Source organism: Passer domesticus, chromosome 19 (assembly GCF_036417665.1).
Source record: "Passer domesticus isolate bPasDom1 chromosome 19, bPasDom1.hap1, whole genome shotgun sequence".
In the NCBI taxonomy this organism is placed as follows: Eukaryota; Metazoa; Chordata; class Aves; order Passeriformes; family Passeridae; genus Passer; species Passer domesticus.
Window position 1 is genome coordinate 599,065 of NC_087492.1, and position 27,358 is coordinate 626,422.

The 27,358-nt window shown below is 47.1% G+C and overlaps 2 protein-coding genes across 6 annotated transcripts in view; both read left to right on the forward strand.

Moving 5' to 3' along the window:
- On the forward strand, positions 1–27,278 carry LYRM9 (LYR motif containing 9). Of its 4 annotated transcripts, XM_064394572.1 has the most exons (6): positions 9–56; positions 8,615–8,687; positions 20,738–20,972; positions 21,351–21,443; positions 21,892–21,940; positions 23,603–27,278. In XM_064394572.1, the coding sequence occupies exons 2-5, from the start codon at positions 8,683–8,685 to the stop codon at positions 21,907–21,909; spliced, it is 351 nt and encodes a 116-aa protein (XP_064250642.1). In that variant the 5' UTR covers positions 9–56; positions 8,615–8,682; the 3' UTR covers positions 21,910–21,940; positions 23,603–27,278. The 4 variants fall into 4 exon arrangements, with proteins under 4 accessions (XP_064250643.1, XP_064250642.1, XP_064250641.1 ...); XM_064394573.1 differs by lacking the exon at positions 23,603–27,278 and having other exon boundaries at positions 1–56; positions 20,834–20,972; positions 21,892–22,041; XM_064394571.1 differs by lacking the exon at positions 23,603–27,278 and having other exon boundaries at positions 21,892–22,041.
- NOS2 (nitric oxide synthase 2) overlaps positions 21,914–27,358 on the forward strand; it is a 31,817-nt gene continuing 26,372 nt past the window's right edge. The window contains exons 1-2 of one of the 2 annotated variants that reach the window (XM_064394563.1): positions 21,914–21,940; positions 23,603–23,705. The gene's annotated coding sequence lies outside the window, so the exon portion shown is untranslated. Of the gene's footprint in view, positions 21,941–23,601; positions 23,706–27,358 lie in introns of those variants that run through there. The other variant, XM_064394565.1, reaches the window with a different exon arrangement.

Genomic DNA, 27,358 nt, shown 5'->3' on the forward strand with positions numbered 1-27,358 from the left:
AGGAGCTCCGCTGACGGGCGGCGGACGGGGCCAATAGCGCTCCGGGGCGGGGTGAGGTGAGGACGCGGCGCGCGCGGGGTCGCTGTGGGCGCTGAGGGGGCGGCGGGCAGCGCGGCGCCAGTGCCGTGAGGGCGGGCAGGGCCGGCTCCCGGTGTGCCCCTGTGCCCTCCCGGGGCCGGCTCCCGGTGTGCCCCTGTGCCCTCCCGGGGCCCGGGGCCGGCTCCCGGTGTGTCCCTGTGCCCTCCCGCTGCCCGCTCCCGGTGTGCCCCTGTGCCCTCCCGAGGCCCGGGGCCGGCTCCCGGTGTGCCCCTGTGCCCTCCCGGGGCCGGCTCCCGGTGTGCCCCTGTGCCCTCCCGGGGCCCGGGGCCGGCTCCCGGTGTGCCCCTGTGCCCTCCCGGGGCCGGCTCCCGGTGTGCCCCTGTGCCCTCCCGGGGCCGGCTCCCGGTGTGCCCCTGTGCCCTCCCGGGGCCCGGGGCCGGCTCCCGGTGTGCCCCTGTGCCCTCCCGGGGCCGGCTCCCGGTGTGCCCCTGTGCCCTCCCGGGGCCCGGGGCCGGCTCCCGGTGTGCCCCTGTGCCCTCCCGGGGCCCGGGGCCGGCTCCCGGTGTGCCCCTGTGCCCTCCCGGGGCCGGCTCCCGGTGTGCCCCTGTGCCCTCCCGGTGTGTCCCTGTGCCCTCCCGCTGCCCGCTCCCGGTGTGTCCCTGTGCCCTCCCGGTGTGTCCCTGTGCCCTCCCGCTGCCCGCTCCCGGTGTGTCCCTGTGCCCTCCCGGTGTGTCCCTGTGCCCTCCCGCTGCCCGCTCCCGGTGTGTCCCTGTGCCCGCTCCGCTCCCGCCCGGGCCGCGGTGCCCTCGGGTCCCACAGCCCCTCACGGCGCTGCCCGCGAAGGGCGTGCGGCTCTGTGGGGTTCGGGGCCCGTTTTTCCAGTCTCTGGGGAGCCGAGAGCGGCAGTGCGGGCTGGCAGCGGGCTGTGGCAGCACCGTGTCACGCCGTGCGGGAGCTGCCCTTGGCAGAGAGGGACATAAAGCGCTAATGAGAGGCTGTGGGTGCTCCCAGCAGCACGGCCGCCCCAGGCAGTCCCTGCGAGGCTCCCTGCAGCGTGCTCAGGGGCTCACCGCGAGGTACGTGTTAACCAGCACCGAAACACTCTTTGGTGCTCGCTTTGGTTCCCTCACGCTATGAGTCTGCACGCTTGGGGACTGCAGTGCCTTTGGGTAAGGCATCAGTGTTCCCTCAGACACAGGGGTGGGCTAAAACTCGACATTCCAACACCTTCCAATTTCTCATGTGAATATTAATAATATCTGATTAATAGTTTTACCTCAGGAAAACTGCCAGGTTACTGGAGCCTTTCCCACGGTGGCAGAGTTAAATTACCTGAGGGTGATGAGGAGGTTCCTTCAGGTGACTGAAGGAGCAGTGCAGGGGCTGGCAGGGGCTGCTCCTCCAGCCTCTCCTCGCTGGCCCTGGCTCCGGTGTGGGGCCCAGCAGAGCCGTGGCAGGACAGCTGCAGCGCTGAGGTGCTCCCAGCACATTCCTGAAGGTGCACTCCTGCCACACGTCCTTTCTGTTCCTCTCTGAAAACTGGGCAGCATCGGGCTCCTCTGCAGGGGGAGGACGAGACAGCGTGAATGTGACAGCCTGCTGTGATCCCCAGAACCTCAGCGCAAAATCTGTGCAGGGATGGGTTTGGTACTTTGGGGATACTTTATAACCATGGGGTTTGGGTAATTTTTGCCCGCTCTTTGAGAATGTAATCAATCAAGTCTTGCAGGACTGAAGATGGGTTCCTTTGTTAAAGCTGTCCCTGTTGCTTTAACAGCAGGGATAGATATCCCTGGAAATACGGTTACTAATAGTCCAGTCTGGAATTATATCAGAGTTTTGCTGTCATGTCACCATTTTAAAAACAGAGACCGCACTTGAAGAAAAGAAAGCAAATTTTGGTTTAGAGCCATTTTATATTACCTATTGGAAGAAGAGACAGAATACTTACTCAGAACTCGCATTTGTAGCTGTCTGGTTGAGGTTTCTGTTGGAGCTGATAACGAGCTGGGTCTGAATACAGCACACCCCAAGGGTTCTCCTGGTTTCTGCTCCCCTTGGCCCTGGGGAGGTGTGTGGGGGAGAAGGAAGGGAGCTGGTACAGAAGGGCATAGGGCTCTGTTGGCAGGACTAGAAGGCTTTTAAAACTCTCCCACACATTTTCATTATGGACTTTTCTTTTTCTCTTCTGCAAAACCTTTTCGGGTAGTACAAGGGAGCAGTGGCCTAACAATGTGTATGGGAAGCTGGGTTCTCGGTGTGTTTGCAGGGCAGTGTCTCAGTGCCATGATTCAAGTCTAAGCACACAGTGTCACCTTAACTGCTTGTTCACTTAGCTACTTTAGAAGTGCAGGGTTTGCAGTCCTGGCACTGGCACGTGTTTCCTGACAGTCCTTGACCAGACCACTCCAAATCTCACTCCCCAGCTTCCATCTGTAAAGTGTTCATGAAATCTGGGACCCACTTTATTGATTTCAGGTGCACTGAGCGCTGCAGCCACGCTGTTCTGTTTGCCCTTGGAAGCTGCAGCAGCCCTGCTCAGTGCAGGGAAGCCTGGGGAGGGATGCACTCACTTATCTTGGTGCCCAGATGGGGTTCTGTCAGGTGCCAGCGTTGGGTGGCCCACCCTAACCAGTGTATCTGCCTTGCACACTGGGTTCTTAAACACTCCACTGGTGTCCCTGGCCTCTGTCACACTGTGAAACTTCAGAGCTCTCAGTTCAACTGCTTTTAGGCTGTTCATGCTGTGAAAGTGAAGGAGGACAAGATCTGGGGTTGATTCATGTGTAAGGAAAAACAGAAGGGTAGTAAGGAAAAGATGAAACTTGCAAAATGCTCACCTAAAGACCCTTTGTTTCCTTGGCAGAGGTCTGTTACTGCATGTACCAGTCAATTCTGTGCATCAGAAACACAGGGCTCACACTTGTTCATTTCTGAAAGTCCACAGCTTCAAGTTTAGTCTTTTCTGACTCTTGAGAGATTTGTTTTCCTCTCGGATATGACACTTGGTTTGCAGGGGTACAGTCTCTTTGACAGTGCTCTGCGTACACGCAAGGGATGGCAGACACTTTGTAATCAGCTAGCCCTGTTTCTTTAATGCTCCTCAGCAGGGTTTAAACCTTAAAATTCTACACAAAAGATTGTATCATCTTGAACAATATAAAATGTAATTGTCCAGTTCCAGACATAACTTGTCAGCATTTTTTTCTTGTCCCACATGAGCTAGCTTTGAAAACAGGACTTGAAATGTTAGAATAAGGCTTTTGATCATGTGTTGTGTATGAATGTCCTTCAGCATTTAGGCATGTAGGGGTTTTGTGAACCTTTAATGCAGAAAAAAATAACATTAAGTGGAACAAAGCATAATAAAATGCACAGATTTGTCTCTGATCCACAAAAGGGGTGCTCTGAGCTGCACTATTGATAATTTATCATGTGGGTGTTTGACAAGCCCACACATACCCTGATATAACACTCTGCAGATACAGTCCTCAGTGTTCTGCAACACCCTGGAAATATTTAATTCATAAATCCTGATGCTGGAGCCCTTAAGGTGTCAGAAACATGGTGCTCATGCCTGTGAATCTGAGCAGGTTTGGTTAGTCAGATAAATACCACGCTCCAAATAAAGCGTGATCCTAACGTGCAACAGAATAAGCATATACACGAAATACCAAGGGATTAAAACTGCTGTTCGAGTGTGTTAGCCCTTTTCTTACAAGGAATAATTTTCCAGAGTTTTTGTCTTTAAAACCTTTTCTCCATTAAACTGGAAAAGAATAAATTCCTCCATTAACAAAATGCAGAGAGGAGCAGGGAAAGGAATATTTTATTTTAGTTATGTATAAAGGTTTCTGTCTTAACTTTTGAAGGGATGGCAATATTCCTTCATCTAGGAGGGCAGGGTCTGCTTGTCTGGTGGAATGAGGGACAAATCCCTGCCCTGCTCAGGGCAACACTGTAATAAGATAGAGGGAAAAGATTCGAGTAATCCAGCCGAGCAGGTGACCTGTGGTGAGGCTGTCAGTCAGGCCAACAGGCAGAGCCTCTAACCTGAAGTGTTTTCTTGGGAGATTTCTGAAGGACTTGCTGAGTTCTTTCCTGACTGCAGCATTTAAGCATGAACTTGGCTTCAAGTGGGAATGCTCAGGGGCTTACAGTTGGTTTGTAATAATTAGTCATTTACGAACTTAAGCCTGATTGTTTAGTCCCTTCCTAAACACCAGTTGCAGGAGGCAGAGGGGACATCTTTATCCCCTGCTGCTTTCTGGAGAAAGTGTCAGTTCTGCGGTTCTCTCTGTTCTATTTTTCTTTGCACCAGAAATGACCCTGCTGCTCTTTGTCGACAGTGTTTCCTTTTATCCCTCTCCTGGCAGCTGCTCTTGCTCCATTCTGATGTTGGAACAGCAAATGAATTCCCTCTGAAGCAAATGTCAAGCCAGTAAAGATGTTGAAGCAGCAAGAAAATCGTCTCTGTCTCTGAAGACGGAATTGGAGACCTTTGTGAATGAGATGTTCTTAAAATAGCTCCACAGTGTGCTATCTTCCCTAGAAGGTGCAGAATTGAAAGCATCACCACAAGGCACTTGTCCTTGTGTGAGCAGCATCCCTAAATGATGGGTTTTGGAGAGGGGAGAGAAGCAGGCTACTTCCTCTTCCTCCTCTCCAGGCAAAAAGTTCTGTTTTTTTGACATAATAATATCTCTTTAAGGGCTTTCTTTATCAGATCAATTCCTTTCCTACCAGGAGAACTAAAGCTTTTCAGCTGTCTGTCCAATTTATCCTTCTGGACTAAATTTCTCATCTTGAGATAACCAGCAGCAACTCTCCCCTCAGGAGATTTGTATCAGTTAGTTCTGCATCACTAATTCCTGTGGTAGTGGGGGACCAGTGGGTTGTAAAAAGCTGCTGTGTAAACAGTTCTGGCTGTTGGGGGTTTGTCTTTACTTTTTTTTTGTTTAGAGGTCTGGGTGCCATCTCTGGAGCTCGTGCTTGCCCTGTCCTTGCCTGCGAGGCCGGGCACTGCTGCTCTGCAGAGGGTGTGCAGGGCTGTCCTGGGCTCGTGCTGCCTGGTGAGCTCGGGGCTGCGAGCTGTGTGTGCTGTCTGGCTGCAGAGTGCCCATGGCCACCCCCGGTGTCACCAGCCCTCCCATGGCTGCCCAGGTGGCAGGTGGGGAGTCACTGCCCTGCTGGTAAAGGATGGCAGATGCGGTCTGGCAGGAAAGCAGGTTAGTCTGCAGCTGGAATGCAGGCCAGGCTTCCCCTAATCCCTCCCTTAGCCACAGAAAGGTGGCTTTAATCTATTTGTTCTGCATTTGGTTGTTTTTTCAGCACTGATCTATCTGCAAATGCCATTGCACTGTTAGTCTGTTTCTATCCGTTCCCATTAGCAGATGTGTCGGGACATGAGGCTGTTTTCAGTCACTCAAGTCTAATCCCAGCAGTGCTGTAGGATCTTGGGAATTGCTCTGCATTTATACAGAAGTAAATGATGTATAACGTGTCATTTTTAAGAACCTGCTACCAGCAATTTTAGGATTTTGTTAGACAGCTGATTTTCTTTTTGCTGATGTTTTAGACAAAACTAACTTGATAGGATTATTAGAAGAGGAAAATTAAAAGGACAGAATCATCCAGGAAGCTCATTAAAATGGAAACCCTAAAAAAACTGGGTAATTGGGCATTGATTCTGTCCCCCCTTCACTTTATGAGTAGTATTGTATTAAAATGAAGGATGATGCTTCAACATCTGTTACTGCTGAAACAAAATTATTTGCTTGTTTTTTCCTCTCTACATTCTTCCAGCATCTGTAGATCTATCGTGTGTATTTTTTTATCCCATCTAACACTGCTCCTTCCCAGGGAAAAGGCATCAAAGGCAATGGGATCCTCCTTTGGTTTGGAGGGGGGTTCTGCATTGCCGCTCTCTTGCATTAGCTCCTGGGTGACTGGCTGGGAAATGAATCGTGTGAGGGAGCAGCCAGGGCTGCGCAGGAAGCCCAGGCACAGGTTTGGTGCTCTGAGATGTGTTTGTGTGGGACAAAGAAGTTCACAGGCTGTCAGCTGTCTGGCTCCTGAAATATCAGTGTCACATTATGTGATTAAACCTATGCAAATAATTGTCTTTATTTTCTCTTCTCAGAATATTTGCAGGGAAATCACATTTTTTAAAAAGTATTTCACTCTGAAGATGCTTGATAATTGTGCTGGGATTTTGATTTTTTTTTCTTTATAGACTGATTCAATAAATTGATTCTAAATCTAGCTTGCTGAATGTTTGCTATTTTCAATCACTCTGGCTGTGATTATTGTGACAGTAAGCAATATACTTTCTCTAGGTTAAGTTTTGGATATTTGCTAAAATATACATAGTTGCATGTGCCAGTCTTAAAATTCAGTTTATTTACTTTCTCTTCAGTATATGTACTATGAAAATACAATTGCATAAAGGTTCATAGCAAGAAAATAGAAAAAGCTGGGCAATAGATTTGAAATAATATTAGGAAACATTTTCTGATCTCTAATCATTATGATGTTGTGTCTTCCAGACTTGAAAGTAAGCATGGGAAATTTAAGCATGGTAAAGCACATGATTAAATCCATTCCTATCCAGCAAAATTCTTCAACTTGATTTGAAGCATGTGTATTAGTTATACTAATAACTCATAAGTATTCCTTAAACCCAGCCAGTGTCAGACAGACTAAATATTAGAATTGCGAGGTAAATACTGCAATTAAGTAAATAAGATAAATATGGGTGCTGGCTTTGCCATGAACTTGTCAATGGTTTTGACTTCTACAGTCATTTTTATGGCACTTGAAATCAGAAAAGAATGGAAATTTCAACTAATTTTTTAATATGCTGAAATGTATTAAGTTACACAAAAGAATCCATATTATAGTAATCCTGCATATATACAGGGAAAGAGTACCCAGCGTGCATGGCAGATGGTTTCAAAGGAAATCCTCGAGAGCTAGGATTAAAAAGCAATTTTCAGCAAGTTTAAAATGGGTCTCCATATTTGGGTCACAGATATTAACTCTTTCACTGCAAACAAACGCGGGAGCAGTCTGGTCAGATTGTTGTGGAAATGTTTCTCCCAGTAGAAGCCGACCAGTTTGTGCTGGGGAAGAAAGGTGGGAGCAGGGCAGTTGATTCTGCTCCTGGTCCTGTTCTCACTCCAGTGGGAAGCAGAGTTGTGGCATACAGAGACAGGGATGTAATGCAATAAATGGGATTCATCACTCCATGAACAAACATTGGCAGCAGCCCTCTGAAAAATAATGTGTGTGTGTGTGTGGCTTTGATCTGTGCCCACTGAAACAAATTTCCATAAACACAAATGGATAAATAAGTTTTAGTGTGCTAGAAACAGCAGATTTATACCTGCTTACCTTCAGTAAATTATTACCAATCACTTTATTCAAGTGTAAAGACTTTACAGGTAGCATTTCTGTATTCCTTTTGGATATGACGAGCATGTGTGATACAGGATAAATAAGAAATTGAACAGCAACATTGTTGCTGCATCACAGATGTGGATGAAGATGGGCTCCCAAGTTTTGCTTGGAAATATGTCTGTGCATGGAAAGTAAGCCTGTTTTTCTGAAACACGTTTTAGGGGCACACTAGAATTTTTATTATTTGTTTTTAAAGGTTGTATAAAATCAACAGTATCATGCAGCCATTGTTCAAGGCTGCAGCTGTTTGAAGGTGGCATATGAACGTGCAGAAATCTTGTCACCAATCTGAAGCACAGAAGGGATTGAGTGCAGGTCAGCTTTGCACTGGAGGATCACAAGAAGGCACTGGGCTTTTAGTAGATAAAAATAGGGCAGCAAGTTGGAGATTATTGGCTTTAACTAACTTATACCAGTTAGTAACTGTGTCAGGGGTGTAGTTCACATTTACATCAGTGCTCTTTACACACTTTGGCAGCACAAAGGAACCTCAAGTTTGACATGAACTTTTCTTTAAGACACTAAGTGGAAATTCAAGTTAGACCTTAAGCACTGTTTGTCACTGAACAATGAAACAGAGCAACTGATCCTGTTTTATTGTGTTCCCAAAGCTCAGCTGCGTGTATTTGGAGTAGGTTTGGAAAGCTTTCTGGGCCCAGGTGCTTGATGCAGTTTCTTGCAGTGCTGTCTGTTATTGCCTGGATCCAAAGCAGTTATTTGTATGGAGAATACTGTAAAGTAATTATTATGTCATTGTACAGAGTTCTGAGTGTGAGAAACTGTGGCTCTTTAAAGGAGGTAAATGCTTTCTTACCTCCTGCAACTCTTATCAGAAAAAACTGAAGGGTCAGTTCTCCTCAGTCAGAATTTCTCTCTACTTAAATCTTTTTGTAGGGTATATTTTTTAAAGCTTTTCAGAACAGATGACTGAAAGCAACCACCTGTTCATGTTAAAGCCATACATTCATGTCTGATGTGACTGGTCAGACGAAAGTGAAAGCTCCCATAGGGATAAATTGAGCTGTGGATGGGCTTCTCAGCACTTCTTTATTAATGGCACTTCAAGTAGCGAGTTGAGGAGAAACAGATAATGAAAATTGATTCTTCTCTGCAGGTCTCTTGCTTACTTCTGGACTTGGACAGGCCTAATCTGTGAAGATAATTAAAGTTCCTCTACTGTGGATGCTGTAAGTGAATTTTTTGTTGTGTGTCTTGTATCTGGTTGAGAATATGCACCTGTATCAGCATCGACCAAAATATCATGTAGAGAAGCTAGAGGGCTGAAAAAACTGGTGAATGAAGAATGTTCCCATTGGCAGTGACACGGGGTGGTGGCCCTGGCTGTCAGTCAGCATGGCAGCTGAGTTCCAGGTGCCATGATAACCTAGTGGGATGTTTCCAATACCGTTTACTATTCAATAGACTTCTCCCAGAAGAGGCCTGCCCACTTTAGAACCTGAGCCTGTGGCAGCAGAGTCTTTGGAGCATCTGGGACAATGCGCTCCCTAGAGCAGGGAATGGGCTGTAGCTGGCACTGCAGGGAGGCAGAGGGTGGCTAGGAGACTGGGAACAGAATGCCATGGCTTTGGCCTTGTTGCAGCATCCCTTTGGCATCCACAGGACACGGTTGTCTGTGGGTTAATTGTCACAAGTGGGGGGAATGACACATTTCTAATTTCTGCGAGGGTGTCTTTAAAACATCTGATATTCTTACACCAATGAAAGCATGCAAAGAGCTCTTCAGATCCCCATTTTCTCCCCAAAGCTGTGGGAACAATTTTCTGGCTTGTAGAACAAAGAAGTTGGAGCAGATGCCATAGCCAACATCTGCACCTGGCTCACGGAGGAGGCGAATGTTTGGCATAGAAGCTGAGCTCCCTTCTGCCAAGAGAGCCGCGCCGATGCAGTTGTTCAGGGATGAAGATGGCAAAATGTCTTTTCCTTATTGACTTACCAAAGCAATTTTATTGATCTGTCAGAGTAAAAAAATTCTTGGGAAGGAAAATGTCTTTACTTTTAAATATCAGAGTTTAGTCAATGGTTAATCAAGTGCTGTCTAACCAACCCTGTTAAGATTTTGGTGGTGTATCACTTCAGTTCCGATGGCAGACACATCACATATGGGTTGCCATTTTGATGGCTTTGAATGGTAATCTGACCCATAAAAACTGAAGCATAATATGCAAACTGATTTTTTTCTGGCCTGCCCTGTTCTTGGTGCCATCTGTGTTAGGATGGAAACGAGCCTGCTCGAAACGTGGGCTGCCGGTTTTGAGCTGATCACAGATGGGTTTGAAAGAATAGCCTTGTGTGCACAAGGAGAGGGAAGATGCTCCTGAGCAGGAAGTTTCACTTGAAGCCATATTATGTCTGCTAAATCCTGTGGCCTGTGGAACAGCTACCAAACCTTTCCCTGAATTCTTCATATGGATTAAGTAAACTAAATTTACCTTCTAAATATCAAGAAAACCCCCACAACTTCTAAATATTGCTCTTCTTCCACTACTGTGTTCTACTGCTGTCATCAATAATGGAGCAGAGTACAGAAAGCTGACATTACCTGACCCTGCCAGGTATTTGCTATGCATCTGTTCAGCAAAACTAGGCACACTAAATTATTTCATGAGTTTTGTAGATTAATTTTAATCTGTAGTGTGAATCCTGTTGACCTTACAGGATTCAGGCTGATGTTTCTGGATTTCTGTCTTTGGCAATTATTAAAAGTCTGTGTTGTAAGTGAAGGTGAGTACCTGTCCTCTGCTGTTGCATCTCAGATCAAAACTTCAGATATTTAAGTGCCTAATTCTCACTGTGGTCAACGAGATCTTGGTTTTCTTCTCATGTTGAGAGAGCCTGTGCTCTAAAGTTAGAGACTGACTGGCCTTGTCTTACATGGAACCACAAGTCTCCTGGTACTATTTATAATCCCAAGAAACACAGGAAATAATTTTCACAGGTTAGGAGTATAGTGTACAGAACTCTGATTTGTTTTTTTACTCTCTTTAAATCAATGACACTGTTTGAGTGACCATTTCTTTGTCAGAAAGGAAGCCTGTAGAGGGTGGCACTCATTGATGAGTTTCATGGTCGTGACACACTTGAACATCCCTCTCAAGACATCTTGAAGCCTTTTATTTCCAGGCTAAATAAACACCAATTTCAGCAATGTCTCATCTATTCCCTTTAATTACTGCTGCTGAGAGAAAGTTTCTGCCAATGCAAATGTGCTATTTTGTCATGTCACATCAAATTGCATCAGCCTTATATTTAGGAACAAAAAGAGGGGGAGGCTGAGACAGGATGTGGCTACAAATGGAACCAAAGGGTTTTCTTAAATACAGGCTGAAAATAGACAATCGAGGCAGTGATGCTTTTTCAAGCAAAAGTCCATGAAAGGGAAAATGAAGGCAGTGACGGCAGAGCCGGGCTGGGGTGGGCAGAGGGAGTTCTGGGGGAGGCAGGGTGCTGGCAGGGAGGGATGCTGAGCTCCTCACTTGCACACACACCCTCGTGTGTCAGATGGGCACGGGGTGCCTTTGGGCTGTGCAAGCCCACAGCTCGAGCCTGTGTGCTGGCTGGAGGAGGAGCTGTGCTTCCCTGCAGCCTGTGCCTGCCCTTTCCCGAGGGTGCCTCCCCATGCAGCAATAGCTCAGCTCTCCAAACGAAAGACTGTAGGAAAGAGGCATAGCCAGAATTTGAGTGGCTGTCCAGATAAGTGTCGGAGCCTTTGAAAAATCCCTCACACCACTTGAAAATGTAGTGTCTCTGCAGAAATAATATTTTGTAAAATTTGTTCTTTAGAAAACATTAGCATCTTCCTCATGGAAAATGCTTTTTGCCCCCTCAGTATTGGGCACAAAAGGATCTGTTGAAATCAAATGCATAAATTATGGATGTAATGGAGCTTGCTTTGAACTGATGAGTCTGATCAGAGCCTGGTGGCAATTAAATCGAGTTCTGAAAGATCAGCTGTATTTGAGAACCAGCAGAACTCAGGGAGGAAGTGATCTGGGGGTGTGTGAGCAGCACCTACTTAGCAAATTGGAAAAATATTATTCATTTCTTACATCTAAGCACTTGGAATGTCTCCTCAGAAGCAATTGGTGATGATAGAGGTAATATTTTTATTCTTGTCACCAAGGATAATAAAAATGCGGAAGCTTGTGTATTTACAGCATGGTGACAGGGGTGAGTCAAGCAGCACTTCAGGCTGAAGCCAGAGAGCAAAGGCAGCCGGTCTCCATGGCTGGGTGTCACCGGTCCTGCAGGACTGTGAAACGTTAAACAGAGTGGTGCTGCCGGTTGTTAAATTCCTTACAGGAGGCAGGTCCTAACCGTAGCGCTAACTCCATGCACACAGTGCCCCTGGAGGGGAAGAGGGCAAGGGAAGGGAAGTTTACCTGGGGCTTTGCAGCTGCACGGGGCAGGGACAGCCGTGGGCTCTGTCCTGCCGGGGTGCTGTGCCCTGCTGGGCTGGGGTGCTGTGCCCTGCTGGGCCCGGGTGCTGTGCCCTGCTGGGCTCAGGTTCTGTGCCCTGCTGGGCTGGGGTGCTGTGCCCTGCTGGGCTGGGGTGCTGTGCCCTGCTGGGCCCGGGTGCTGTGCCCTGCTGGGCCCGGGTGCTGTGCCCTGCTGGGCTCGGGTGCTGTGCCCTTTTGGGCCCGGGTGCTGTGCCCTGCTGGGCTCGGGTGCTGTGCCCTGCTGGGCCCGGGTGCTGTGCCCTGCTGGGCCCGGGTGCTGTGCCCTGCTGGGCTCAGGTTCTGTGCCCTGCTGGGCTGGGGTGCTGTGCCCTGCTGGGCTGGGGTGCTGTGCCCTGCTGGGCCCGGGTGCTGTGCCCTGCTGGGCCCGGGTGCTGTGCCCTGCTGGGCTCGGGTGCTGTGCCCTGCTGGGCTGGGGTGCTGTGCCCTTTTGGGCTCAGGTGCTGTGCCCTGCTGGCCCCCGGTGCTGTGCCCTGCTGGGCTCGGGTGCTGTGCCCTGCTGGGCCTGGGTGCTGTGCCCTTTTGGGCGCGGGTGCTGTGCCCTGCTGGGCTGGGGTGCTGTGCCCTGCTGGGCTGGGGTGCTGTGCCCTTTTGGGCTCAGGTGCTGTGCCCTGCTGGGCCCGGGTGCTGTGCCCTGCTGGGCTGGGGTGCTGTGCCCTGCTGGGCTGGGGTGCTGTGCCCTGCTGGGCCCGGGTGCTGTGCCCTGCTGGGCTCGGGTGCTGTGCCCTGCTGGGCCTGGGTGCTGTGCCCTTTTGGGCGCGGGTGCTGTGCCCTGCTGGGCCTGGGTGCTGTGCCCTGCTGGGCTTGGGTGCTGTGCCCTGCTGGCCCGGGTGCTGTGCCCTGCTGGCCCCCGGTGCTGTGCCCTGCTGGGCTCAGGTGCTGTGCCCTGCTGGGTTGGGGTGCTGTGCCCTGCTGGGCTCAGGTGCTGTGCCCTGCTGGCCCCCGGTGCTGTGCCCTGCTGGCCCGGGTGCTGTGCCCTGCTGGGCTGGGGTGCTGTGCCCTTTTGGGCTCGGGGTGCTGTGCCCTGCTGGGCTGGGGTGCTGTGCCCTGCTGGGCCTGGGTGCTGTGCCCTTTTGGGCGCGGGTGCTGTGCCCTGCTGGGCTCGGGGTGCTGTGCCCTGCTGGGCTCGGGTGCTGTGCCCTGCTGGGCTGGGGTGCTGTGCCCTTTTGGGCTCAGGTGCTGTGCCCTGCTGGGCCCGGGTGCTGTGCCCTGCTGGGCTGGGGTGCTGTGCCCTGCTGGGCTGGGGTGCTGTGCCCTGCTGGGCCCGGGTGCTGTGCCCTGCTGGGCTCAGGTCCTGTGCCCTTTTGGGCTCAGGTGCTGTGCCCTGCTGGGCCCGGGTGCTGTGCCCTGCTGGCCCCCGGTGCTGTGCCCTGCTGGGCTTGGGTGCTGTGCCCTGCTGGGCTTGGGTGCTGTGCCCTGCTGGCCCGGGTGCTGTGCCCTGCTGGCCCCCGGTGCTGTGCCCTGCTGGGCTCAGGTGCTGTGCCCTGCTGGGTTGGGGTGCTGTGCCCTGCTGGGCTCAGGTGCTGTGCCCTGCTGGCCCCCGGTGCTGTGCCCTGCTGGCCCGGGTGCTGTGCCCTGCTGGGCTGGGGTGCTGTGCCCTTTTGGGCTCGGGGTGCTGTGCCCTGCTGGGCTGGGGTGCTGTGCCCTGCTGGCCCGGGTGCTGTGCCCTGCTGGCCCCCGGTGCTGTGCCCTGCTGGGCTCAGGTGCTGTGCCCTGCTGGGTTGGGGTGCTGTGCCCTGCTGGGCTCAGGTGCTGTGCCCTGCTGGCCCCCGGTGCTGTGCCCTGCTGGGCCCGGGTGCTGAAGGCTTTGTCTGACCCTGCAGCCGTCCAGGGCTGCTTCCTGCAGGGGGGCAGCAGGGCACGGCCTGAGACATCCTGGTGCTGCTTCCAGCATTAATTTGCATAGAATTCCTTGGATTTCATTGTCATTTAGCCCACTTCCCAAGACTTAACCACATCTGATTTTTGCTTCCATTGACAGTTTCTTTTCTTTTTAAACACATAAGCATTAAAAAACCCTCAGTAAAAATGTGTGTATTTTCACAGCAAGGAAGGCATTTCTGTAATACTCTTTCAAAGCAAATCACAGAAATATTAAATGGGGGAGGAAAAAGATAGATGTTTGGTTTTTATAGTTGGGGTTTGTTTGTTTTGAACTGAATAAGTCTGAAAATACTAGATAAAAACTGCAGATCAAATGAAAAGACTCCATAAGCAGCATCCTCCAGATTGTTCCTCAAAAAAAATCCACCCAACTGACAACAGTACAACAGAACAGTGTTCTTAATTAACATCTTCAGTTAAAGGAGAAGCATTGTGGCTCTCTTAAATGTATTATTAAATCTTCATTGTTTAGGTAATTGGATGGGGACAGACGCTTGTGCTGAGTGCTATGTCAAATTCGTCAGGGCCTGCTGTAATTCTAGTGCACTTGCTGGATTTCACAGCTATTTGTCTGGGCACAGGGGTAATTTGGAGGGTTGAGTGAAGCCAGATGACTGTAATAACTCATTTTGTGTCTTTGACTCAGTTTGGGGGGGAAAAAAGATGCTATTCATAGGGTATTTTGTATTGTTAAGGCTACTGTTCTTCCTGTCTCTCAAAGTTTCTCTGGGTCGCTGTCTCTGCTTCATCACCGATAATTATATCAAATTAATTCAGCATAATTGAGTTAATTATTAGCACTGGAGGTTACCACCAGGACTTCGACTGAACCAAAGCTTTTATCCCCCTTCTCCTGAGGTTTCACCAAATGTAAACAAACCAGAATCATGGGTGAAACCTAAGGCAGCTCCATTTCGATCAAATGCTTTTGCCACTCAGAATTGTCCTGCCATGCTCATTCGCTCAGATGAGTATTGATAAATGCAAAGGAAAAGAGTTCTCTCTCACCCCCCTTCATCTCTGCCAGAGTTCTAAATGAGTGTAGTTACTCAATAGAGTTGTGTGTTGTGTGTCATCAGTCACGAGTGAGCCCTGGACCACCGAGAGCAGATGTCCTGCGGGGTTCCCTTCTCACTGCCCTCACCTTCCTTTTCCTTAGATTCCCTTTGAGCTACACTAGGCCTTGGAGACTGACAGTGAAGTTTTGGGGAAAACTTGAGCTGTGGCTTTAAGGGCTCAGAAGTGTCCCGAAGACATGGCAGAATCTGCCCCTGATTAGCTGTTGGTATGGAAACAATCCGTGATTAGTGAGCTGGGCCAATCCCCCTAAGAGGCTAAAGGCCCCAGACTTACACATCCTGTAATGCTGCTGCTTCTAAACACTGCTCCCAGGAACGTGGGTTGTGCTCAGGATGTGGTGGGTCAAATTCAGCCGTGGTTTAATTCCACCACAGACAGGGTTTATGCCAGGAAAGGGGTTGGCTCGGATTATTACTGTGATTGAGAGTGAAGGATTGGCAGATGCTAGATTCCAGCAGGTGTGGATTTGGAATAATAGACATTGAGTTGTTCCTGACACTGCTGTGAAGGATAATGTGAGCTGGGAAGGACACTCCAGGATGAGGTGTAGATCCCAGGGCAGGGCACAAGCCCCATCATCACCATGCCAGGATTATGTGCACAGCCAGGGCTGGAAGGGATGTGCTGGGGCAGCAGGAAAAGGAGAGGTCACACTGCACTGGGTTTATTCCCTTGTAGGCTGGGTGGGGTGTTTGCACTAAAGGAAGGCTCAGAGGAGTATGTTAGGTATTTTTGGTTTAAAAAATCTAATGTTTTTAAATCAATAGTGTGGATCACAGTGACTTCTTTTGCTGTTTGAAATTCTGACTCTCCACCTTTACAAGTTTGTCTACTCTTGTACTTTCCTAAGAGGAGCTCTTTCTGCACTGACTGCTCCTTGTTTTACTGTCTTGACTTTTTCTTGAAAAAATCATAAAGTTGAATTACATGAGCAAAGTAAACATATGTTAAAAAATAATGGTAAAATAAACTTTAACCAATTTCAGTCCTTCCTGAACAGTGAGAAACCACTACAAAACCTTATGTAAGCCTTACTATTCTTCCCATGCTTGTCTGAGCCATAGTCCATAGAGTTAATGTGGTCATTAATCAGACTGCATGGTTTTGCCCTTCAAAGGCACTTCCATGCCAACTGGGTATCTGTCTGTCAAGAACAGTTGTGGCAGCTTATTTGGTGCCCAGTTGGATGTTTCAGAAGGTGATACAGCCTCGGCCAGAAAGCTGGTGCACTAACTGACATGAAGTAGTTGGGAAAATCACAATTGCTGAACTGGAACTAAGCATTGGATCATTTAAAATACAATATTTACAAGAAAGGAATGATCAGGCAGTTTTGGCTTAAAGTTGATAACTCAGTTCCTATTCAGGCATGATCCCAAAGGTAAATACGTACAGATTTGGCCACTGTGAACAAGATTAATTTTAACAGCAGTTGTACTGAGCAATTCAGAGCTGAGAAGAAAAAGTTCTTTTGAGACTGTGCTTTTGAGAATTTCCTTTAAGCTGAGATAATGATTTTTAGGAGAAAAAATTGGAGAAGTTTAAATTGCACCTAAACCAGGAAGGTTCCTGTCCTCACTAGTGAGTATGCACCAAAGAATGTTACTCTAATTAGTCTGATCATGCTTATTAATTATACAGAACAAGGTAATCTGGCCTCAGCATGGGCAGCATGTTTCCTCATTGGTGTAGGATTGCAAAAGCCTGAGTGTTTTATTTGCAGTATTGCATGTCTGTGCTGTGTGATACCAAACCAGGCTGTAAGGTAAGACATCTGCCCTGTGGCTTTGGTTAATTTATACAAGTAGTCATTATGCCCAGCTCTAGCATTCTTGGTCATTCTCCAGTTTTATAAATTACAATTCCATATTTTGTATTTATATTTATAATTTATTATATTTTATATTTCTAAAGTGGTGACATTGTTGAATATCATTAGGCCTGATCCTGATGCTGTAGGACTGCATGGAGGGTGTCCAAGCAGAGGTGATTCCTTGTCAACAAAGAGATCTTCAGGATCTGTCATTTGCCAGTTCTTAACCTTTCATGTGCTCTACAAATATTGTGTGAAGCAAACTTTACACCGCAGGGCTGTGCCCCCCGAATGGTTCTGCAGAGCCACCTGACATTGCTTCTGCCTCGTGCATCAATCGCAGCATAAAGGGGAGAGGAGCAGAAATAGAAGAGAGCAGGCCTGGCTGCCATCCCTCCCGCAAGGGGACTTTGCAGCTCGTGTTTGGAGAGGACAAAACCCCGACAGTGCCGGCCCGGCTGGTCAGAAGCGATCGCATCAAATCGCGGTGGGAGCCAGCGCCGTGCGGCTGCTGCGGGTGACGGCAGCATTGTCCGTGCTCACCCACGCTGCAGGGCTGGGCAGGACGGACGGACAGACAGACAGACACTGGCTGTGTGCCGGGGCACCAGAGCCCCTCTCGCTGCCCTGGGCGTGCCAGGCGCTGCCGTGACCCGCTGGGGACTGAGGGGAGGTGTGGCAGTGTCACGAGCAGTGATGGAGCTGTGTCCCAGGGTGGGAGTCCTGCCCCTGCTGCAGGCACTCGGGGCTGGATCACAGCTCAGTCTGGGAAACCTGGAAGGGAGCATGGATGTGACCAAGGAGGAACCTTCTGGGTAGCAGCAGTTCACCTGGGTGCCCTCCTGGACTGATGGCACAACATGAACTAAGATGTTTTATAGTTAAAGAGGGTTCAAAAGGCTTCAAATTCCTTTGTTATTTTGGCATTCTTATTTTTCCTGAGATCATGAGGTTTGATAAGGATGGGGAATCATAAATTCCTGAGTCGAGACTTCTGAGGGTGTAATACTTCAAAGTAGTAAAACACATCTTTAGCCAGTATACTGGGGGAAGAGGAAGGAGGAGCCACCCTGTAAACAGCAACAGCTCAGGTAACTCTGCAGTCCTTTAATTAACACTCCCAGTCTCTGGAGCCCAGCTCTGGTGGCTGTTTAACTACTTCGGAGGGATTGGGATCTTGACTGTTGAACTGTGGGGATTTGCTTGAAAAACACAATAGCAGAAAAAAAAGTAAACTGAGAGCAGTGGCATAGTGTGAGCTTCATCAGGGTTCTGCTGTGCACGGGCTCGATTGCCAAACCTGCTAAGGCAGAGTGAAGATTAATTGGCTTTGGTCAGCCTTTGCTTCACTATCTGAATATCATTATCAGGAATGTAAATGATTATGCAATGCAGAGAAATGCCACAATAGTCTCAGTGTCTCCTTTTATACTTGTCTCTTTGTGAACGGGGCTTTATCTAAATGCAAATGTGATTTCAGCCTTCTGATTAGGACATTATACAGTCATCCATTCCAGAAAAGCACAATTAGCGGATTATTTTATTTCTGACTCAACAGTTCTTGGTGTAGATAGTTTGTTTGTTGTGCTGTGCACGATATTTAAGTTATCAGAGGGAGATTTACATTATTAGTCAGGATTCTAGCCAGATTTTGTGAAGTTGAGGGTTTTGCGTGGCAGATAAAACTGGTAACATTTGTGGGATTCGAGGGGAGATGTTTTCCGAACAAAAGGCAACGGTGCAGATTCTTACTGTGCTTCATTGTCCTTTTGTGCCGAGGAGGGGGCAAATCACAGTAGAGGCTGTGCAGATGCTCCAGTGCATCAGGGTGTAGCATTACCTGTTGTCAGGTGTGCTTGTACAGGGCACCAGTATCTTAGAACTTAACAATGGGCAGGTCATGAGATTATTTCTTATTAAATAGCCACTTTACCAAAACAGCCATGAAGTTTCCCATGTGCTGTGGTAAATTTCCAGTGAAGTTTTCAGTGGATGAAGTTACATCCTAAGAAAAACATAGATCTTTGTGATAAACTTCCCTGTGAAGCTTGTCCACATCACAGCATTTGTAGCATTTTTGGAGCTATGAATCTGTCAGAACTCAAGTGGTTTGGTTTTTAAATTTGAATATGAGAGCCTCATAGGAGTTTAAGTTTGATAATAGGTGGGGTGAAAATTTCCATCTTCAAACCTTTTAGAAAGTCCAGTATTTATGAAAGGCACAGGATGAAAAAAATTCATCCATGCAAATGTATTTATCACACAATTTGAATTCAACAGCTCATCATTTTCCTATGAAAAATTACTGCAGTGGAAAATTCCTAATTATCTATAGCGAAACATTTTCAATTCTATTGATCAGCTTCATCTTTCCATATCCATATGTTTCCATGACTGGTTCCTTCCTCTCTCCCAGAGCTGCTTTCTGTGTGCTGGAGCAAGCTGTCCTGGACAGTCCCAGCACATGAGGGATCTTTGCATTTGTGACAGGAAATCTATTGCACCACTTAGGTTTAATTAGAGCACAGTGACATATGATGAGTTTACACATCAAAGCCTAGAAACAACTTCACAAATTGGCTCTGGTCCCAAAGTGTATTTTGGGATCTGTATTGAATTTTGGGATGTTTCAGTGTATTAAGTGGGAATATGTGAAATGCAGGGTTGGGTTCTTAGGGTCAGTGGAATTATACAAATTCTTATCAGCCAAGAATATAGCCAAAAAACTTATGTGCAAAGTTAAATTTGGGTTCAGATCAATTTGAATCCAACTACAAGTTCCAGTTTTCTGTAGTGGATGATAAAAGCTCCTCTCTCTCATGGAGAGAAGGGCAGGGAATAATTCAGTCTATGTGTTAGGAGTCACATTTTGGAGCTGCTTGTCTTTGTGCTGCTTGAAGGGGAATCGGGGATCTCTCAGCTGACTGTCGGGCGTGTAATCACCTCCCCTACCTGAGTGCCAAAGTGAAATGAATCCAAACCAAAAATGCATGGAGTTGATGCCCAGCATAGGTTTCACTGCAAAGAGAAAAGGATATTTTACAGAAAAAAAGAAAACAAGAGATGAATGTGTTGAAGCTTGGTGGTATTTGGATCCCATTATGATGAGCATTTATAGGTGCATGGAGGAGAGATTTTCCCTACTGCAACAAGATTTAGTCTGTGCAAATATACAGCCCAGGCATGTAATAGTACATGTCGTGATGTACTCTGAAATACATTTGGCTAAAGGACTTAAATTACTTAAGAAAAAGGAAAAAATTATTTCAAGTAACGAGTAGGTATCACAATGGGTGCTAAAACAATGGCTTGCACCTACTTCATTATTCAGTTGTTTATTTATTATCTTCATTCTTAAGAGTAATGATGTAAAAAGTGCCTTTTTCCAAATGTTAATTTAGTTCTTTGCAGATGGCAACCATCTGTTAAATGACAAGGCATTTACAGTCTTTGATTAGCACTTTATAGGACTTGGATGGACTTACTGTTACGACATATAAATATAGTTATGGAAGTGAAACTTGGGAGATTTGTTCTTTTCCTGTTGCTGTTACCAATCCATGTAAGATTTCAAACCTAACAATGTTTCTTTCTCTCTTCTCCTGTATTTATCCATGTTGTTTCCAGCTGAAGCCTTGAAATTCTTGACAGAATGACAAAATAGGAAATATTGTTAAATTCCAGCGCCATTTGTAGCCATTATGAGCGTCCTTATTCCAAAAAGACACCATGTGATGAACTCCTAGGGATGCTCGAGGAAAGCACTGGAAGTTTGAAGGGCTTTAAGGATCCTGGCTGTGGGCTGTGGCACAGGTTTGGGTACTCACCGAAAGTCACCCTGGCAGTCTGCCTGTGAAACACTGGGGCTGTCCCCATCCCTGCAGTGAGCTGCTCACTCTGTGCTTTGCTCCCCTGAGCAGTACAGCAGTACACCCCCGTCTGTCTGCCCAGAAAGCCAGCAGTTCTCACTGGGGTTTGTTCTGAGGTTTCTGCAGGTGCTGCTGCCCAGCCCGGTGTGCCGGCCCGTGCAGGCTGTGTGCTGTGGCCTGACGCTGCGGTGCTGCGGCTCGCTGTGCTGCAGGCCGCTGGCCGGGATGCCGCCGCTGCCCGAGGCCGAGCTGGTGCGCAGCTCGCTGCAGCTGTACCGGTACCTGCTGCGCTGCTGCCGCCGCCTGCCCGCGGGGCCCGTGCGGCAGCACTACCGACACGCCATCCGCCAGGTGCGTGCCCATGTCAGTCATTTGTATATCCCCCCATTGGGGGAAATCTCATCTGGCTGTTCATATTCTATTCTTCATATGGAAGTAATTTCATGCCTTTGATCATAGCCGTTGTCCTCTTTCTATTTTAACATACCAGACAATTTAAATTGTTTTGAATTGAAGTTCTCAGGGGGTTTTGTTGTTTATGTATGAAAGAAGTAAGACACCTAACATGAAATTCCATATGACCAGATTTGTTATGGAAAGAGGATGTTACTAGTTTTACCTTTTTAGACCATCAGTTTATTTGCAACAAATATTTTTCTGAGATCTAAATGCTATCTTTATTTTGACAACCGTTGTGTTGACAAGTCAGTGACACTTGGAATGTTGCAGAGTTTCAAAGTCCATGCTGATGAAGACGATCCTGAGCGAATCCAGCAGATCATTAAGAGAGCCATTGAAGATGCTGACTGGGTGATGAATAAAGTAAGCGCCTCGGATTGTCTGCATTTTGGTTTCAGTTCAGAACAAAGAAGAAAACATTGGAAAGCAAGTTCTGAATGGTGTATAATGAAGTCAAAAGTTCAACTTTCTCTCTAAATATCTGTGATTTAATTTACTAAGTGACTGTTAAGTCCTTCTCTCTGCCAGTCCATGAAATCCAAATGAGAATTGTTACAGGAGTGAGCACGGATTAGTCCCAGATTATGATATTTTAGCAATAACCAAATCCCAGCAGGTACAATCTAGTCAATAACTATGCCTGATCTATTGTTTTATACTCCAAAGGGAAAGCCTACCAAATTTCAATCTAACTTAAAGAAAATGGACACAAAATTATGTGGATCATGAGGAAGAGTTGTAAATTCTTATTGGTATTAACTTTTACTTAGTTATGTGCTCTTTTCCACAAAAATTTTTTTTTTTTTTTCAGTATAAAAACCAGAAGTAGAAGAGGAAGGAGGAAACCAAGGAGGACATTGGTAAAGATCCTTAGAGGACTTACAGTCAAGCCCAGTACTGTATTGGAATTATTGCCTGAAGTTTTGTCTTGGATAATATAAATACAATGATTTACATTTCACTGGGATGTCATGAAGCTAAATTAATATTTCTGAAGAAATTGAACTTTGTAAATTACTTTGTATAATCACAGACTTCTAAGTTAAAGCCTAAGCTTGCCTAACATTTGTGTAACTTATTCCATGATACTGTTAGGCCTGGATCACCCCTAGCAGTGCGTGGTAACGCTTCTTGTGTGGGGACAAGGTTCCCCTGCATCAGTCCCCGTGCCTTTGGGGACTGGGTTCATCCTCTGTGTGGGTGGCACTGGCACTCTGCTGGGACGGTGGCTGCTGTCAGAGTGCTGCTGAGCCGGGTCTGTGCCCCGTGCCATGCTCTGCAGCTCCGAGGCTTCACTGCAGCACTCAATGAATGTCCTTTGGGCAGGGAGGCCGTGTCCTTGTGGCGCAGCCCTTCCTGCCCGTGCCGGGCCGGGTTTCCCGAGGGATCTCAGCCGTGCCAGGCCGGGTTTCCCGAGGGATCTCAGCCGTGCCAGGCCGTGTTTCCCGAGGGATCTCAGCCGTGCCGGGCCGGGTTTCCCGAGGGATCTCAGCCGTGCCGGGCCGTGTTTCCCGAGGGATCTCAGCCGTGCCCGCGCCGTGGCCGCTGCAGTTGCCGCGGGCCGCCCGCAGGTGGCGGTGCCGCTGTGCCGAGGGCAGGGCACGAAGGGCCGGAGCCGGGCTCCCGTGGGCGAGCGGAGTTTGGCAGCGCCGCGCCAGAAATGGGGCTGCCGCTGAAGCCCAGAGTGCTGTATCAAAAACCTCCCTTTCCTCTGCTAACCCTCCTGGAACTCCTGCTCTCTGTTACACTTCCCTCTGCCTCCGCCACTGTCTCTGCTCACGTATCTTTCACGTCACCCTTATGCACCCTTAACTTTTGCCATCTTTGTTTTACCTGTTCCTTAATGCTGTTCTCATCTTGTCTCTCTACCTCCTTTATTTCTCCTCCTCAAATCCTTTTCTGCACCAGATGATACTCAGTATTATGCTGGAGCCAGCCTTCTGCTTAACTTCAGATAAAGCAGGAAGATAATAGACTGTCTCAAAAGAGTAGGTGTTTCTCCATGTGAGGAAAGCCACTTGTCTTTCTACCTAGGTACATTTTTTTAAATTGCAGCCATTCTGGTTTAAACTTGCAAAATAATTTTGTGCAAGTTAGAGCACAGAAAGCTTCAACCTTGGCAGTTGACAAGGAATATCCATTATGATCCTGAACACTAATAAAAAACCTCAAGCATTTTTGGTAGAAGCTCTCTGAATGTGCTCATCTGATCCAGACCAGCAAACAGGTGACCTGTGCTGTTCTCCAGGTCTGTTCTCTGTGTGTGGTCTGTAGCACAGAGATGCACTGAATTTTGTGTCACTGCAATAGTGATTAAAAACGCTCAGACTTAGTGGGATTAACAGTGTATGGAAGCATGGAAGCATGGCAGTTTCCTGAGCTTTAAATGTGAGTGATCACACCCCTCTATGGCTTTAATTGACTTTTGGTAGTGTGAGATGTAATATTTTGTTCAGTTCAAAAAAGGATAATTGCATGTGTTTAAATCATTCTTACATGCCTGTTATTTAATTTATGGCTAGTTCAAGAGGGAAAGGACCATGGAGCTGGAAGGTACAGCCATGGCTTGTCTGCAGCTCCAGATGTCTGAGGTGCCAGCTGGGATATGGGAGCATCAGACCAAAGGTATGGTAGATGTAATTGATATGGAGGACCAGGATCTGTGAATTTTAAGGTTGGGAAAGTGATAAAGCATTCAATTCTCAGTAGGGTGCAGACAGGGAACATGGTTGGTGAGGCAGGAGACATCATAACTAAATGTTTTGGTAGTAGTAATTCACCTGGAGGCATGAGGAGATATCTGAAGGACTTTTGTACAAACATAATCTGGTTTTCAAAGTAAGACTTTTAATAGAGTCAAAGATAACTTTATTTAGTTAATATACAAGTAATTTTTCTGATGGTGAGGAGATATGATTCTAACCACTATTTACTTCCTTGTAATAGTAACCCCTGTACCTCAGACATGTTTCTGTAATGACGGGACTGAAAAGTCCTTCAGCTGCAGAGCTGAGGCTTTTATGTTTTCAAGACATTATACAAATTCCATTCTCCAGCAGCAGAATTTGAGACCAAAGATGTTATAGGAACCCAGATGTAGATGAGAACCTGAACTCTGAAAGGGGTTTTGGGCAGAGCTTCAGTACTTTTGACTAAAATTATTATTCCAAAAAGTTCTGCTCAGAAGTCATTTGACCCTGGAGTTGTCCAAATTTATCACTCACTGACCTGCCTGATCTGAGAGTTACACAGTGAGTTCTCTTGCCCTATGTTTGAGCAGCTCTCTGCCTCTCTGCCACCCAGCCCTGCTGAGCCCATTCCCTTGGTGCTGCTGTGCTGGAATTACTGCCCAGGGTGACAAAGGCACAGTCACAGGCAGCGTCCTCCCAGCTTCTGCTGTGGCAACTGGGCAGAAAATAGCAACCCCAGATACACTGGTGCACCTGTGTTCCTATTTTCAGTCCTCCAGAATCTCTGACCATAAGGATGGTGGGTACATGAGGTTGTATTCTGTAATTATTATTTAAAAGTTTAAAAAACTCATGATGCTCACGAGGCAGCTGACAGAGCAAGGATAATGTCAGTAAAAGGAAACAAGTGTATTCATAGGCTTCAGTTTCTTTTACTGCAATGAGGAACCCATTTCTGTGCCAGTTCTGGTAAGTGATGGACTGTTGATAGGTGATTGCAGTAACCCAAAAACACTGCCAAAAACAGCTGGTTCCAGTAGGATCTTGAGTCAGTAACTTCTCCTAAGTACTCCACAGTTAGGAGTTGAGTGAAGTTAAGAGTTCAAATGTTGTGTGCAGGCAACTCTTGATTAAGGTAGTGAGGGTTTCACTGGAGGCTTGCTACGCAAGTGCAAGACAAACATTGGAACAAGGAAAGACAGTGGGAGACTTCTGATTAATAAAGTGATATCATGCTTTACATACTTGAAGTATGGAGAATTCATAATTTAAATCCCTTTACAGACATACCAACATCCAGTCTAAGGCCAGAAGCAGCACTGGTGCTGTACTTTCTGGTTTGTGTATACACTGCCTTGGAAACCTAAAGCTGAAATTGTATGTGAATAATCTGTACATTACAAATATGGAAGCAATACGTTAAAAGATGGAGCAGCAGCAGGGGGTTGGTCAAAGTATTTTTAGTGTTTATGTTCCTGCTCTTAAGTCCACAGAGAAATGGTAAAGACCACTTTGGTTATTGCCATCCTTGGAGCCTCATGCAGAAGCTTCCTGTGTAGTGAAACTCTTTCCCTTTTATTTATTTTTGTAATTCGTTTATTCATTTCAGGTTTTAGTGCAGATGAGATTGTAAATTTGTGTTTTATGGAATATCCAGGATAGCATTCTGCCCTTCACGTGTCCAGAGACAAGAACACTTCTGATCACATTCTTGTGTCAGAGGTGTTACTGATTTCCATTCACACTCACCACCAAAGTCATTTGAGCCCTGTGGATACTGAATAGAATATTTCCAACCCAGGCCAGGCCTTGCTTAGCACCATTTGTCAGTAATGGAATATTCTTTAAATCATTCTTTAGCACTTTGTAAACTTCCTCACGTGGTGGGTTATGTCACAGGCATTGCTTTTTGTTTAGGGACTCTTGGGCATGAGGATTTGATTCTAAACAATAATCTCTCCTCCGTGGTGTTTGGCTCATTTTCAAATGTCATAAGGAAGTAATCTTTACTGTGATGCTGTAAGGAAGAGGAATGCATGCTATTTCTGGGAGAAACAAACAATATTCTCTCACATCTTTTTTAGAGGAAATAGTTTCTTATTTGTAAAAGCTTTTAACATGGCATAAATTGTGCCTTCATATAAAGCTTTGATAAGCTGCAAACTGAACAGGCAGCACATCTGTGAGTCTTAAATACTCAATATCATAATATCTATTCATTGTGAGAGTCCCTGACCTTAAACTGTAAGAAGGAGTCGTTGGAGCTGTGTGCTCCACCATGTCCTGTCCCTCAGTGTCACCCAGAGACAGGAGTGATTTGGGGTGAGCAGTCTAAGCAAGCCCCTGACACACAGCACTGCTGGACACGGGCCTGCACTGCCCACTTGGTTCTCCCTTTCCTGCAGCACTGCCTGCTGCTCAGAGCTGGTGTACCTCTGCTGGAGCACGAGCCAGCTGGTGCATCTTTCAGCTTTTGTGTTATTTGATTAATTTATCTTCTACTTCTCTCAAGCCAGGCTTTATGAAATAGTGTTAACTGAAGTATACGCCAGTCATCAAGTACTCCTTTCAGCTTGTGATTAAGCAGGGCAGAAACATTAACTTTAAAAAAACCCTATTCTTTGAGGACTATTTTCTGTTTTCCTCATAATTGTGTTTGATATTTAAACCAGGTTTTTACAGTTTAGAAGCAGAGGGAGGCATCTGTCACTTGCACCTAAGAGCTTAACAGTGTTTGTGTTTGTCACTGGAGGAGAGGTCCCTGGCATTGCTCAATGCACTTGTAGAGTCTGACAAGGAAAGTTCTGGGACTGCAGTTTGCTGTCCTCACCTGTGGACACTGAACATACCCCTTCTGTAACTATTAACCTGGGTGACTTTCCCCCAGAAGAATCTGCCTTCATGTTCTGCATGAGTCCATTCTGAAAAGGATTCATTTGATTTTGGCTTTTTTAATCAGCAGCTTCTGAGCCAGCTTGGTTTGTGTGCTTCACAGAGTCATTCAGACAAAAGACTTCCCAGCCCTTGGAGTCCCAGCTGTGCCCAATGCCCACCCTGTCCCCAGCCCAGAGCACTGAGTGCCACATCCAGCCCTTCCTGGGACACCTCCAGGGATGGGCACTCCAAACCTCCCTGGGCAGCCCCTGCCAATGCTTGACAACCCTTCTGTGAAGAAACTCCTTCTGATGTCCACCCTGAACCTCCCCTGGCACAACTTCAGGCTATATCACTGCCCCATATAAAATATTTTCTTTCAGCTGCAGCTGCACAACTTCAGACTGAGTGGTCTCATTACCTTTGGGCTTCCTTCTGCTGGGGTTCACCATCATCTGTTTAAAAAACACTACACTTAAGATCTTTTTATTGTTACACCTTATATTTTGCACTGTCTCTGGTAGTCATTCTTGTTGAGAGGAGTTTAAAACTGCTGGTGTTTTGATTAATATCCTCCCCTTCTACAGAATGGATTTTAAAAGATGCAAAATTGACAATAAATTATTGTGGCTGATGAGGTTGACTCATGTTCTTCATTAAATAAATCACACAGGATCTGGGATTTTCTCAGTCTTGCTTCAATTTCTTAGCAGT

Coding starts and splice junctions, on each gene's coding strand:
- LYRM9 (XM_064394572.1), top strand. Junction 20,973..21,350: donor ACCGACACGCCATCCGCCAG/GTGCGTGCCCAT, acceptor GGAATGTTGCAG/AGTTTCAAAGTCCATGCTGA.